The sequence below is a fragment of the Priapulus caudatus genome, unplaced genomic scaffold (assembly GCF_000485595.1).
Source record: "Priapulus caudatus unplaced genomic scaffold, Priapulus_caudatus-5.0.1 Scaffold682, whole genome shotgun sequence".
NCBI lineage: Eukaryota > Metazoa > Priapulida > Priapulimorpha > Priapulimorphida > Priapulidae > Priapulus > Priapulus caudatus.
In genome coordinates this window covers 78,500-92,983 of record NW_014577743.1, presented here as the reverse complement: position 1 = coordinate 92,983, position 14,484 = coordinate 78,500, and the positions used below count along the sequence as shown (strand labels likewise).

Genomic DNA, 14,484 nt, shown 5'->3' with positions numbered 1-14,484 from the left:
TTGGATGCGCATTGTGAGCCTTTAAAGAGCGGAAGCGAAATACGATCAAGGTCAAGGTAAAGGTCAAATAAAGGTTGCAGTGACCTGGTTTTGGTACTCTGCACACCTTCTTCGCAAGATGTGTAAGTATACCAAGTTTGGTCACGCTAGGTCAATTAGGGGCCGAGTTAGAGAGCGGAAGGGAAATATAATCAAGGTCAAGGTAAAGGTCAAATAAAGGTCGCAGTGACCTGGTTTTGGTACTCTGCACACCTTCTTCCCAAGATGTGTAAGTATACCAAGTTTGGTCACGCTAGGTCAATTAGGGGTCAAGTTATAGAGCGGAAGGGAAATTCTCTGTGGCGGACCGAGCGGCGGCAGCGGCGGCTGGGGAGACATGAAACCATAGTATCCCCGCCGACGATACAATTACTTCTTGATTAATATAATATCCAATGCATAACTAACCGTATATGAAAGAGCAGTAGCTGCTACCTATACAATTGCTAGACAGCACTAATCTAGCTACCAACAATGCAATCAATCGAACTACATCCAATTATATGTGCAATCTTGTATTTTCTGTAATTTACATGAGAGCTAACCAAATTTAGGTAATAGTTTGTACTACAGAAAATATGTAAAATTAAACATCAGTTTTGTGTTTCTAGAACAAAAAGCAAGTGCCTTTTTCAGAAGTTTTGCATTACTTGAACTTAAAATTTCATAATAGAAATTAGAATGGCAAGAATAATAACTTGACCATTCATGAAAGATAAATAGGAACACTAACAACAGTCCATTTGATGTTAATACATATTATCAGATTAATTTTGATGAAAGTTAGCTAGCGTGTCTTATATATAGTAATACATGTTAATGAATGACAGAAATTCAAAAGAACACTTCTCATACAGTATGGCACATTCACACTTACTTCAGCTGTGCCTTTCTCGTTATCTCATTAATGCAGTCAGTGCATGTGCCTAGTAAGTGACTTAGTCACAAGTGCTATTTTCTCTGTGCACCTGCTTCACATTAAAATGTTAACTTCTAAAACTAGTTAAAACCGTGAGTAGGTTGCAGTACATGTAGGATTAAATGAAACTGCGACTACGTTGCGGTGTATGTAGGATTGAATGAAACAGTGAGTAGGTTGCAGCATATATAGGATTAAATAAAACTGTAAGTAGGTTGTGCTGTATCTACCACTGAATGAAACAGTGAGTAGGTTGCAGTATATATGTAGAAATGATTGAATAGGTGACTAGGTTGTGGTGCATGTAGGATCGAATGAAACTGTATGTAGGTTGTGGTGTATGTACGATTGAATGAAACAGTCAGTAGGTTGCAGGATATATATACACACAAGAGTAGATAATAACACATGTTATTATCTACTCTTGATATACATTATAGGATTAAATAAAACTAAGCAGGTTATGGTGTATGTACAATTGAATGAAAGATCGAATGATTAATTGAATGATAGCAAGGAAAGACACTAATAGTTCCAATCCTGTTGTCGTTGATGATATTGTTGTTTCCAACTCGTATAATGCATGGTTAAAAAGGTAGTGCTCACCATAGTCCTTAAAATTAATTTATTGTGATGTAATTTGCTAAAGATGGCATTGCAAGTGATATTTTAGTTGGTAGTTATTAATGAAGAAATGGTAGCGTTTACAAACATTTATGACTCCCTTATATCGAGGATATTCAGCTTTAAACAACTTCAGTGGCACATCTGCCTAGAAAATGAGTGCATGAAAGACTAACAATAATTTTATTGCTGTAGTTGTTTTTTGTTATTGTTGTTGGTTTTCTTATTCAATTGATACAAATTGACATAGTTGCAATTCAGTCTTATCTGAAATTTCATTAAAATTATTCATACCTAATATTTTTCCAATTTAAACATATATGCCAAAATAAACAGTTCAATGTTAAGAATTTAAACTCTGGCTGTGACCACCCTCAGTGCCATTCGGCTAAAAAGGCTAACTACCTGGCTTTTTACCCAAGCTAGGTCACACCCCATGGCTAGCTATAGCCCTGGACGTTTATTCCTTACAGACTGTCCAATATAGAAGTAGAAGAATAAGTAGAATGATATTCAACCATGGGCATGTGGTAAACAACAAATAATTATACACGCACTATCAAGTATCAACGAATATAACAAAGAATCAGATCTGTTACACATGCAATACAGAACTGTAAGCACTTACCTGCCCAAAATGTGCAGGGTAGCCCAGCATGTGTATATACAATAGTTTTGCCACGTTTCGACATCGAAAGGTGTTGTCCTCCTCCCTGAAGGTAGTTCGTATATACGCACATTCCTTCTGTACGACTGAACGCTCATCGGCGGCTGTGCGAGCCGCACGAATTTGACGGATCAGATCACGTAGCCGAATAGGTGTCGGCATTTTGTACACCTGAAGAGAACACAGACCAATATTATTAGATGAGGATTGAACCGACTTCAGTGTACCAAATGTTAACTGTACGATGATGAGCTTCTGAAACGGACACGCCAACCAATTTACCACACCACATTTAACGTCTGCATCTAGTTTAATCAACTGCTTAATTAGCGACCATGAAGCTCAGCGTTTAGGGTTTCAGCGCAATAATTAATTGACGACTCGGCTACGTATATACCCTGTAAGTGACCGTAACCCCTATCACTGAACCAAGGAAAAAATTAAAATTAATTTTTCGGAGGCTACTTTTCAAGCTCGCGTGCATGAAAATAGCACTCTAAAATGTGGTCTCTATGTGGTTTGCATTGAACTCTATGCAAATTTACGGGGGCTCTTTTTGGCATTTCGGGGGCTAAATCGCCCCGAGCCCCCGTGTATTTTTTTCACTGCACTGAACTAATACACTGCTGGATCTGGATATTTTTTTGCGTAGCCCACGGTTATGTGAATAATAACGCAGGGACCGCCATTTTACGTGGTCATCCAAGCCACGGGAGATTCACAGTCTCCAATGTTGAGAGCCAGGTTTTTACACCTTGAGAAAATTCATTGCACCGGTCGGGGTTTGAACACACAGCCTTTGGAGTGAGAGGTGGACAATATACGTGGCCTAACCACTGGGCCACCGAGGCATCTCTAAGAAATTCTGCCGCTGCCCTAGTGCTAATGCTAGGTGTTCGCAGGTATACGGTATCCGATATATCATATATGTAAACGTGGAAGACCTACCCACCGACCTGACGTAACCGGTAACGCAAGGATTGAGGGTCATTAGACATTACGTGTGTTAGATCAACGTAACGTGAAGCATTTTAAGCTTACTTCTGGACCTCGTGTATTTCGCCCACTTTTAGGTTTTAGTGTTTGTATTGCAATATCACCTATCGTCTATATTACAGCTTAGTATTATTAATACTAGGGGCCTAGTCATTTCTAACTCAAGCATTGCAATCGACTTAGGTCGGAACAACATGGCGGCTGCCTGGGCGGAAAACAACAAGTCATAACAAAGTCAACCAACGATCTCGAACAGATAACACTCCCCAAAGAGTATATATCTAAATTAATAGAATAAACAACGATAAAGCTGTGTTTTAGTGCCAACAATACGCCACGCTAAAAACGATAATATTCATAAACCCGCTTCCAACTGCCTCACCTAATTTTCTCGTCGTGGCGAAAGTGGGCTGGTGACGTCACATAAGCTAATGCCACCTCTTGGCGAAGTTTATAAGTTATCGCGCTTGTATCTTGTATCTTGTATCTTAGTACCCTCTCTAAATGTATTCCACAAGGCATCCGAATCAACGAGTGTGGGGATTATCTAGAAACCCAAGGGATAAACGTCGCCTCTAATTCTCTAAATGTTAGTGTCACGAATCGCCAGAATTTTCCGTACATAATCTAACTCTGGCTGTCCCTTCTCCAGTTATCTATTTGTTGTCCCTCTTTATATTTTTCATAACTATCACAATTATATAAATGTTCCATATCTTCTTTCATATCCTTATTACATGATCTATTACACCTATCATCGCTAAAATTATTTTTAAAGTATACTTTTAGATCAATCATGCAAGTTTTGCATTTAAATGCAAAATAAGACAGTGGGCAGCAGTTGTGGACACTGCATTTAAATTTGGAGCGTCTCAATAAAGAAAAATAATGCTAAATAAACACGAAATGTATATATGTATAAGTGTAAACGTGCAACGGCGTGCGTGCGGTGCACGTGTCTGTTGCAGAAGAGCATTTGAACGGCATTTACAGGAAATTACCGGCAATAATAGGCGAAAGAGAGTAGAGAAAGACTTTGGTATGTAGGGCCTATAGTAAATACATTTCGTGTTTATTTAGCATTATTTTTCTTTATTGAGATCCCCATAAGTGCTTGTGGTCGTGGGGGTAAATAAATATTTAGACGTTTCGTCGTTTAATTGCGAGGTAACATATTGCAAAGGTTATTCTTCAAGGTAAAGTCAAAGAGACTATACCGATAAAGGAGAAAGTCGAGGTGATCTAATCGATAGATCGATTCTGTGGATTGCAGTAGAAAGATTAGAAGAAGGAAAATAATTCTAATGTGAAATGACAATTAAAAAAAGCCAAGCTTGAAAAAATTCTCGGAAACCGCACATGGCGAAAGCAGCTAGTGATCAGACTCATATGATCAACTATAGGCCTAATACGAATGAGGTTCATCATACATGCGGAAATACCAATCTTCTAATGACCATGATAAATTTTATAAGTTAATGAATAAAACGGTTTCTGGATTTATTAAAGGTTATAAGTTTAAAAAGAAAGCGGAAATATGAGATGGCTATGCTATATGCTGTATGACATTTAATTAAACATAGTTCTGAAAAAGAACGATCGGTGGAGAATACGAATAGGGCCTACGCGCGTACGCATATATATAGGGATACGCGTGGCAATCAGTGGCATGGCATAAAATTAAGAAACAGGTGGAAGAGGGGGTATAAATGAAAGAAAGAAAAGAATTGCGCTATTAATGAGAACAAACATCTCCCCTACTTTTAGTTTTTCTCGTTTTATTTAAATTTTAGTGTTTCTTTATCCTTTCCCTGCTCATCCTCCTCCCTCTCCTCAATCGATCTCATTTCCAGTTTCTTGCTTCTTCTTCTTCTTTCTTCTCTCATTTCTCCTATCTTTTTCCCCATCGTTTCACTATCTATAATCGCCATTCTACTTTTCCGTAGTCAAATTGACTAGGGGGCTAAAACTACAGGAAAACATCGTAAATCCCAGTTAAGGTTGCCAAAACATAACATTCTCAATTAAGTGACTGCATGGTGTGATGGGATGCAGTCAGGGGCGTAAATCCGGGGGGGGGGAGATGGGGGAATGCATCCCCCTGCTCTTGAAGGAGGGGGAATGGCCTGTACAAATATCTCCCCTGAAATTCAAAAAAAAAGAAAGAAAAAAAAGAATAGTCAAAAAGTATGGTTGCAAACATACAAAAACACGTGAAATTGTGAGAAATTGCAATTCTTACCTGTGTTTTAATACATGTATTATTACTAGTAACCTAACTGTGTACGCTCTCTGAAAAGTCATGAAAAGTGTTTTGAATCTTAACTTGTAGGGTTGAATCTAGGGTTGAAATAGTGTCATCAGACATGAGAATATGGCCTACAGTATGCCTCAGATTGCAGGAAAATGGGAATTTTCTGGGGGAGCATGCCCCCAGACCCCCCTATTACTGGCATGCCTACGGCACGCGGGCCTGCCTGCGGCAGCAAAGGTTAATTTCGCCCCCGGCTATCGCCGATCATCCCCCCACTCCTCGGTACGGATTTACGCCCCTGGATGCAGTGGGCGGATATAGAGGGGGGTTGCAATCCTCCCCCCCCTCGATAGAGACGTTTTAATGTTACAACGTTACACATCCATGGTGTGTCACCACAGCCAGATTTTTAGTGTACCGCTCCATTCGCTGGGCGGCGCCACCATTCAATTGCATTACACCATTTTGGTGTTTCGTCCAGTCTGTGTGTCCGTTAGTCTGTGTGCCGATCGCGGTAACCTTGGTAACATTGATCGCGGTAACCGTGGAAACACACTGACCGGTGGTGAGGAGGTGATGCAGCAGCTTGTGTCGTTTCTGCTCGGTCTCGTAGAACGTCGTGAGTCCGGCGTTGATGACACGACACGCCGCCATCACCTCCGCACTCAGCTCCTCACTGTCTCTGTTACTGTCCAGTATCTGCCACAAGAGGGCACTGCAACGACAAAGGAACAGCACAGGTGAGTCACGATCATCAGGTGAGTCCATGGGCGCGTTTGTTTGGTCAGATCCACGAATCTCGATCCGATGGATTCGTTGATCTGACTGTTTGTTTGGTCGGATCACTTGATCTCGATCCACCAAACCCGACCCTGCTAGCGAGGTGAATTCGAACGGGATCCAATATGGCGGGCCCGCGCCACAGCCAATCACAGTTTGTTCTTTGTTATGAACCATCCCGTGATAGGTCACAGCGAAACGTGAACCGGTGAAAGTGAGTTTGCGTTTGTTTGGTCAGATCAGGATCACATGATCTCGATCAGACGGATTCGTCCCAGACAAACGCGCCCCATGAGTACTGGTATGACTGGTATAGTCTATGGTACTATCACTGCGCTTCTGAGTATGCGTTACTTGACGGCTCGATTACGCATTTTTACAGGTTCATTTTTCTCGGGTTCATATCTATGATTGCTACAAGCATGTTGTAGATAACATGTTTGTTTATGCAGAAAGACGTGACAGCAGGGGGAGGTGACAGCATGGTGGATGACAGCAGAGGGAGGTGACAGCAGGGGCATGTGACAGCAGGGGGAGGTGACAGCAGGGGCATGTGATAGCAGGGAGAGTACTCGTGTGTTCTCACAAAACAGTAGGTGTCAGACATTGGGAAGCAATGTTCGCATCATAAAGCGCACTACCCACTCGTGTGTTCTCACAAAACAAGATACGTCCATTAATAATCCTAGTCTGATGAGGACAGCTTCAGATATTTAGGCCGTATAGCGTACCTGTTTCAGGTAATACAAGTAAAATTTTCAAACCAAGTGATGAGCAGATATAACTATAGCATGTAGTAGATGGCTCTGGTGAATGCAGTTACCATGTAAACTCCTCTAACAACATAAGCGAATGAATACAGTCGTATCAGTCTTGTCTATAGTCACCATCCCCTATCCACCTCTCCCTTCAACACACGCATTAGCGAACACGGGCGAGATAGGCAGAACAACTTACACGTGCTTCTTTGCTTCATCGTTCGTGATCATCGGATTCCTGAGTTGTTCGGCGTACTCGCTCAGTATCATGCCTCGCAGGTGCATGAGGCATCGAGACGAAGACCCTGCATGCAGTCAGAGACTATAGTAAGGACAGCGACGTCTGACAAACAGATATAATAGATAATATATATAAGATAATATATTATATATTATATAGATCTATATTATCTTACTCCTGATACTAGTAAAATAGGCCAAAAATAAAAAAAGTCAGTCTGCAGGCGGATAGAAACTGGGGATTTCCCCTGTGACTACACAGCTGCCTGAATTTTCTAGGTGGGAGGAATTAGCAAGCCCATGGACCACGTACCCTAGCACCGCGTGCATTCGGTATGCCTTTACTTAAATTTCAACACCTCCCCACTCCCCCATCCCCCCTCCTCCTGAAAGCTAGATCCGCTCCTGGGATACACGCAGAACCTTGGGTTAAAGGAGTTATATCTTCGAGGGACTGCTGTTTGCATCATCAAACGAGAAAGATACTGAGTTGTCATATATAGTTTCCTCGTTTGAGCGCGACTGGCTCGTCGTAGTTTATACAAATAGGCAAGAGCTAATAAAACATTATAGTAATGTATGTAAAAATGTATAATAGTAATGTAGCTAATAATGTATTATTAGCTCTTGATCTAGGTCTGCTCCACGTGCATTCTTGTATTGTTTAGATGGCAAGCTAATATACATCGCATAATTTTTATATAGCAAAGCTGGTGCTATTTCAAGAGCTATCAAAGAATATCTATGAAGGTATCATTCATCAAGTCAACCTGGCAAGTCTACTTGTTAGGTTTTGCGTCTTTCCAAATTGCAAAGTATTAGTTAAGTAGCCGTGATACGTCTGTTTCACCCCGCCTAACATGCACACAGAGCCGATGTGTAAAATGAACCTAACAATAATTGGATAACCGACTGTAATATGCTGCATACAGATCGAGAAATTACAAAGAGCCGCGTATGGATAATGACAACGTCAACGGTATTTATACTACGTACCCTTACTGGGAACGCAGGTAATCGGTATGTGCTACAACGTACCCTTACTGGGAACGCAGGTAATCGGTATGTGCTACAACGTGTAAGCTTCATATCAGATGACTTTACGGTGATCTCTTATTTTCAATCGCCGAGGGGGCAAGGAAAATACCGTCATAAAATCTTGGAGAAATAAAATGAAAGCCTATAATAAATAGACCTACATAGGACGATAAATATGTGTAAAACATCGAGTATCTGTCCCACACGTGCTATGCCCAACCATGCCATGCACTTGACTGTGTGGAATTGGAAACTATACCCGTCGCCCTAAACGTTACGAAATCCCCCCCCCCCACATCCTAGAAATTTGATAATGTTATTGGGCCCTGCTATTCCTGTTGCTTTTTATAGTTTACTCATCGTGTCTATGTCGAGCTCTTCTTTCTTGTCTTCTCTTGCGTTCCACTTTGTTCACCGCTCCCATTCTCCTCTTTCTGATGCTCACTTTGTCTTGTCGCCTATTCCTTTCCATAGAAATTATATACTAGTTAGCCGAAATTGCTATATGCTTCTCTCCCAGCATCGTTCCCTCCCACGAAGTTCCAGATACATTTCTCGTGAATTGGGAACAGAGACAAATACAAGTCACTCGGAAAGGGCACATTTTTTACCTGGGAACTTGGGAGTAGAATGTTCTTTATATAGTTACACACAACACGCGCGCACGCGCGCCACGCGCACGTGCACGTACGCGCGCGTCACACGCACGCACACACACACTCACACACGCACGCACGCACGCACGCACGCACGCACACATCCACACACACGCAAACACAAAGCTAACATTACAGTTAGGGAAAACACTACTTGGTTCGTGATCTGTGTAAGTTCTGGTGCCCTTCGTTCTGTGAAAAATACCAGTAAAAGCGATATGCAATTTGTAAATAATACAACCACATTCAACATTGACACATGTAGATCATATCATGTAGCGATAAGAACTTCGAGTGAATCTGCAACATAAGATAGAGCTGATCATTGATGGTTAAGACAGCCAATGCAAATATCTGCTATATTGCTGAGAATCATTTTGCAGGCATCCTCATTTATGTGTTCCAGCTGACTAAGGGTTAAAATCCACTGGCCTGCTTTGAAAATGTGATATGCTGTACACTAATTTAAATAAATATAACGTTATATTAGTATGGGAATTAGTAAAATACATTGCTTTCTCTGCTTCTCGTCGTGTGACTGCATGGTGGCGCTTATACAGTACTCAGGCTTGATTTCATGAATAATATATATAACGAAAAATATCGGTCGAGAAATATTCACTGAGCACTGGGGCACTGAAGTATATCCATTATTGGCTTATAAGGCAATATCTAAAAACTAAACCAAACACATGCTGAAATAATTTTGCTAATATAAAATTCAAACTGTCCTGTATTTACTTATTTTCCATAATTCTCTTCCCGGCCGTCCTTCCACCTTATTAACAAACATCAAGGCAAGTCAGAAAATTTTAAGAGGGCTAAAAGAAAGGAGCAGTGTCCATCTCTGATAGAAGTAAGTAACCCTTCCTGGCACGATCCCGAACCCTAGAAACAAGCAGAAATCGTAAATTGCTGAAGCTCCAGCCACTTGTGATTAAGCTTTCTAGCATAAAATGATGATTAATTGTATTTGAGTAAAAATATGGAAAATTATATCGTCTTATTAATTTTTACTGTATTGTAGAAAAAACAAACATCTCAGCAAAATCGGCGCGTCACAGACTGAGGGAATAAATTAAACTACAGACTTGTAGCAGCAGTATAACGCGTGTGGCAATTTAACGCATGTATTGTGGTGTATTTGTGGCATGTATGTTCTGTGATTCTAGATTCTAGGAAGTATAATTAAACCCCAGTCCAACAATATTATAATCTAAAGATAGAGACGTTTTAATGTTAGAACGTTACACATCCATGTGTGTCACCACAGCCAGATTTTTGAGTTGTACCGCCTCCATTCGCTGGGACGGCCGCCACCAAATGTCAATTGCTTTACGGGGCACACACTTTTGTGGTTTCGTCGCAAGTCTGTGTATCCGATTAGTCTGTGTGCCGACCGCGGTAACCTTTGGGTAACATTGAAATCGCGGTAATCTCGTGAGAAACAACACTGCGACCGGTGAACATGGTAAGAGGGAGGCTGTGCAGCAGCGTTGTGTCGTTCTGCTCGTCTCGTAGAACGTCGTGAAGTCCGCGTTGGATGACGCACACACGCCGCCATCACCTCTCGCAGCTGAGCTCCTACAGCTCGTCCTCTGTTACTGTCCAGTATCTGCCACAAAGGGCAACTGCAACGACAAAGGAAACAGCAGCAGTGAGTCACGATCATCAGGTGCGAGTCCATGGGCGCGTTTTTGTTGTCAGATCCTACTGAATCTGCGATTCCGTATGGATTCGTTGATTCTGACTGTTTGTTTGTCACGTGATCACTTGAATCTCGCATTCCACCAAACCCGTACCCTGCAGCGAGGTGAATTTCGAACGGGATCTCAATATGGCAGGCCCGCGCCACAGCCCAATCACAGTTTGTTCTTTGTTATGACCCATCCCGTGATAGGTCAGCAGCGAAAGCGTGAACTGGTGAAAGTGAGTTTGCGTTTGTTTGGGTCATTGATCAAAATCATCGTATGAATCTGCGATCAGCCACGGATTCCGTCGCCAGACAAACGCGCCCCATGAGTTACTGCGTATGATCTGGTATAGTCCTATGGTACTATCACTCGGCGCTTCTGCAGTATCGTTACTAGACGGCTTCGGAGTTACGCATTTTTACAGGTTCATTTTTCTCGGGTTCAATCTTGATTGCTACATAGCGATGTTGGTAGATAACAGTTGTTTATGCAAAAGGACGTGACAGCAGGGGATGTGTTGACAGCATGGTGGATTGAACAGGCAGAGGGAGTGACAGCAGGGGCATGTGACACAGGGGGAGAACAGTGATTCACTAGGGGCACTGTGAGTAGCAGGGAGAGGGGCGACTATGCAAGGGGGCATGTGATAGCAGGGAGAGATGGACAGCAGTGGGCATGTGATAGCAGGGAGAGAGGAACAGCATGGGCAGTGTGATGTCAGAGATGGGGACAGCAGGGGCATGTGACAGCAGGGAAGAGGGGACCAGTCAGGGGCATGTGATAGCAGGGAGAGAGGACAGCAGGGGCAAATGTGACAGCAGGGAGCCAGGGACAGCAGGGGCTATGTGACAGGGCAGGGAGAGGGGACACGCAGGGGTCATGTGAATAGCAGGGAAGGGACAGCTAGGGCGCCATGTGAGCAGCAAGGGAGAAGGGGACAGCATGGGCATGTGATATGCAAGGGAGAGAGGACAGCAGCGGGCAATGTGACAGCAGGCAGAGGGACAGGCAGGGGCATGTGACAGCAAGGGGAGGGGACAAGCAGGGGCATGTGATAAGCAGGAGAAGAGGACAGCAGGGGCCCAAATGTGACAGCAGGGGGAAGGTGACAACGGCGGGGAGCACTCACGCTGATCCATCGATGAGGCAGTTGATCGGTCGGCGTGGTCGATCGTGCCGCAGTCCGCGACGTTCTCACGACGACATGGCAGCACGGCGAGCAACGCACGCCGCCGCCGCCAGCTGCCCCCCGCCAGCCTGCCCCCGCCGTCCGTGCACCTGCGCACGTAAAGCCATCCCATCGTGGCGAGGTGAGCGCGAAGCGTCAGCCCTTCCGCCGGCCCTTGCTTGCTGCTAAGGACGACGCGCCAGCCTAGGCAGGGAGCTACATCATGTCGACTGTTCACTACTGTGGCAGCCCATGCCTGGCCGACGCTGGTGCAGAAGAGCATCCGCACATACGTCCGGCGATCCGCCAAGACGGTCGTCGTGGACACGAAGAAAGGGACGGAGAAGAGTGTAAATTTTTACTGTTTGGCGGCCGCAGCCTGGGATGGCCATACCATGTAGGGCGAGAAGCCATACGCATGATTAGGTGAGAAAGCCAATACCATGGTAGAGGATGGTCATACCCATGTAGGGGTAGAGCCATACCATTGTTAGGGATGGCTCATACTCATGTAAGGGATGGTCATACTATGTAGGGATGGCCATACCATGTAGGGATGGGCCATACCAATGTTAGGAAGTATGGCCATACCAATGGTAGGGGAAGAGCCAATACATGTAGGTGGATTGGCAGCATACCATGTAGGGAGACCATACCATGTAGGGATGCCATACCATGTAAGGGGAGAGGCCCAACCATGTAGGAGAGCCATACCTATGTAGGGGAGAGCCATAACCATGTAGGGGAGAGCGATAACCATTGTAGGGGAGAGCCATACCATTGTAGGGAGAGCCATAAACCATGTAGGATGCATATACGATGTAGGATGGCCATACCATGTAGGGGATGGCCATACATGTAGCGAGATGGCCATACCTATGTATGGAGTAGCTCATAGATCCAATGTAGGGGATGCGCATAACCCATTAGGGGAGAGCATACCATGTAGGGGATGATCATAACGATGTAGGGAGCAGCCATGCCATGTAAGGGAATGGCCATCCATGTAGGGATGGCCATAACCATGTAGGGAGAGAGCCATACCATGTAGGGGAGCCATACCATTAGGGAGAGCCATACCATGTAGAGGGATGGTCATAACCATGCTAGGCGGAGAGGCCATACCATGTAGGGGATGTGCGCATACCATGTAGGGATGGTCCAACTATGTAGGGATGGACCATTCACCATGTAAGGGAATGCCATTACCATGTAGGAGATGGCCATACATGTAGGGAGAGCCAGTTACCATTGTAGGGCATGGCCATACCATGTAAGGGGAGAGCCATACCCATGATAGGGGATGGTCCATACGATTGTGGGGAGAGCCCATGCCATGTAGGGGAATGGCCATAACCATGTAGGGATGGCCATTGACCAATGTAGGAGAGCCATAATCCATGTAGGTGGATGGTCATACGATGTAGGGAGAGCCATTTTTACGCATGTAGCGGGATGCCATACCATTAGGGAGAAGCCATATCATGTAGGAGATGGCCATGACCTGTAGGGGATGGTCATACAAATGTAGGGGATGGCCATACCTATGTAGGGGATGGGCCATACAAATGTAGGGGAAGAAGGCGCATACCATTTAGGGATGGTCAGTACGCATGTATGGGAGAGCCATTACCATGTAGGGGAGTGGTCAATACGATGTAGGGATGGTCATACGATTACGGGAAAGCCATACCATGTAGGGTGAGGCCATAACCAATGTAGGGGAGAAGCCATACCATGATAAAGGGAGAGCCATGCCATGTAGGGATGGCCGGCATAACCAATGTAGGCGATGGTACATACGCATGTAGGGGATGGTCATACCATGTAGGAGAGCCATAGCCATGTAGGGGAGAGCCATACCATGTAGGGAGGTCATACCATGTAGGCGAGAGCCATACCATGTAGGGATGGCCATAAATGTAGGGGGAAGAGCCCATACGGCATGTAGTGGGGAAGGCCATACCATGTAGGGGATGGCGCATACCAGATGTAGGGGATGGTTCATACCATGTAGGGGAGAGCCATACCATGTAGGGGATGGCCATATCATGTAGGGAGACTCATACCATGTAGGGGAGATGCCATACCATGTAGGGGAAGAGCCATACCAATGTAGGGATGGCCATACCATGTAGGGAAGCCATACCATGTAGGGATGGCCATACCATGTAGGGAGAGCTCATACCGATGTAGGGGATGCCAAATAACCATGTAGGGGATGGTCACTACCATGTTAGGGGAGAGCCATACCATTGTAGGCGATGGCCAATACCATGTAGGGGAGAGGGCAGCATACCATGTAGGGAAGACCTATACAATGTAGGAGAGAGCCATACCAATGTAGGCGGATGGCCATACCATGTAGGGGAGAGGCCATACAATGTAGGAGAGCCATACCATGTAGGGGAAGAGCCATACCATCGTCAGGGAGAAAGCGCATACCAATGTTAGGGGATGGCCTATAACCATGTAGGGAAGAGGCCAATTACGCATGTAGGGGATGGCGCATACCATGTAGGGGAGAGCATACCATGTAAGGGGAGAGCCAATACCATGTAGGATGGCCGCAATACCATGTAGGTGGATGGCATCACATGTAGGGGAGAGGCCATACCATGTAGGGAGAGGCCATACCATTAGGGATGCCA

General features: G+C 44.4%; 2 protein-coding genes across 3 annotated transcripts in view; both read right to left on the bottom strand.

Moving 5' to 3' along the window:
• The window catches only part of LOC106812753 (AP-1 complex subunit gamma-1-like), a 19,966-nt gene extending 16,291 nt beyond the window's left edge, over positions 1–3,675 (bottom strand). Inside the window, exons 1-2 of one of the 2 annotated variants that reach the window (XM_014816720.1) lie at positions 3,628–3,675; positions 2,211–2,420 (exon numbers count right to left, since the gene is read on the bottom strand). In XM_014816720.1, the coding sequence (XP_014672206.1) occupies positions 2,211–2,411 (201 nt within the window). In that variant the 5' untranslated portion in view covers positions 2,412–2,420; positions 3,628–3,675. The other variant, XM_014816721.1, reaches the window with a different exon arrangement.
• A 1,525-nt stretch (positions 3,676–5,200) lies between these two features.
• The window catches only part of LOC106812745, a 25,129-nt gene continuing 15,845 nt past the window's right edge, over positions 5,201–14,484 (bottom strand). The window contains exons 11-13 of the mRNA XM_014816708.1: positions 7,237–7,342; positions 6,060–6,214; positions 5,201–5,214 (exon numbers count right to left, since the gene is read on the bottom strand). Coding sequence (XP_014672194.1) covers positions 5,201–5,214; positions 6,060–6,214; positions 7,237–7,342 — 275 coding nt within the window. The remainder of the gene's footprint in view (positions 5,215–6,059; positions 6,215–7,236; positions 7,343–14,484) is intronic.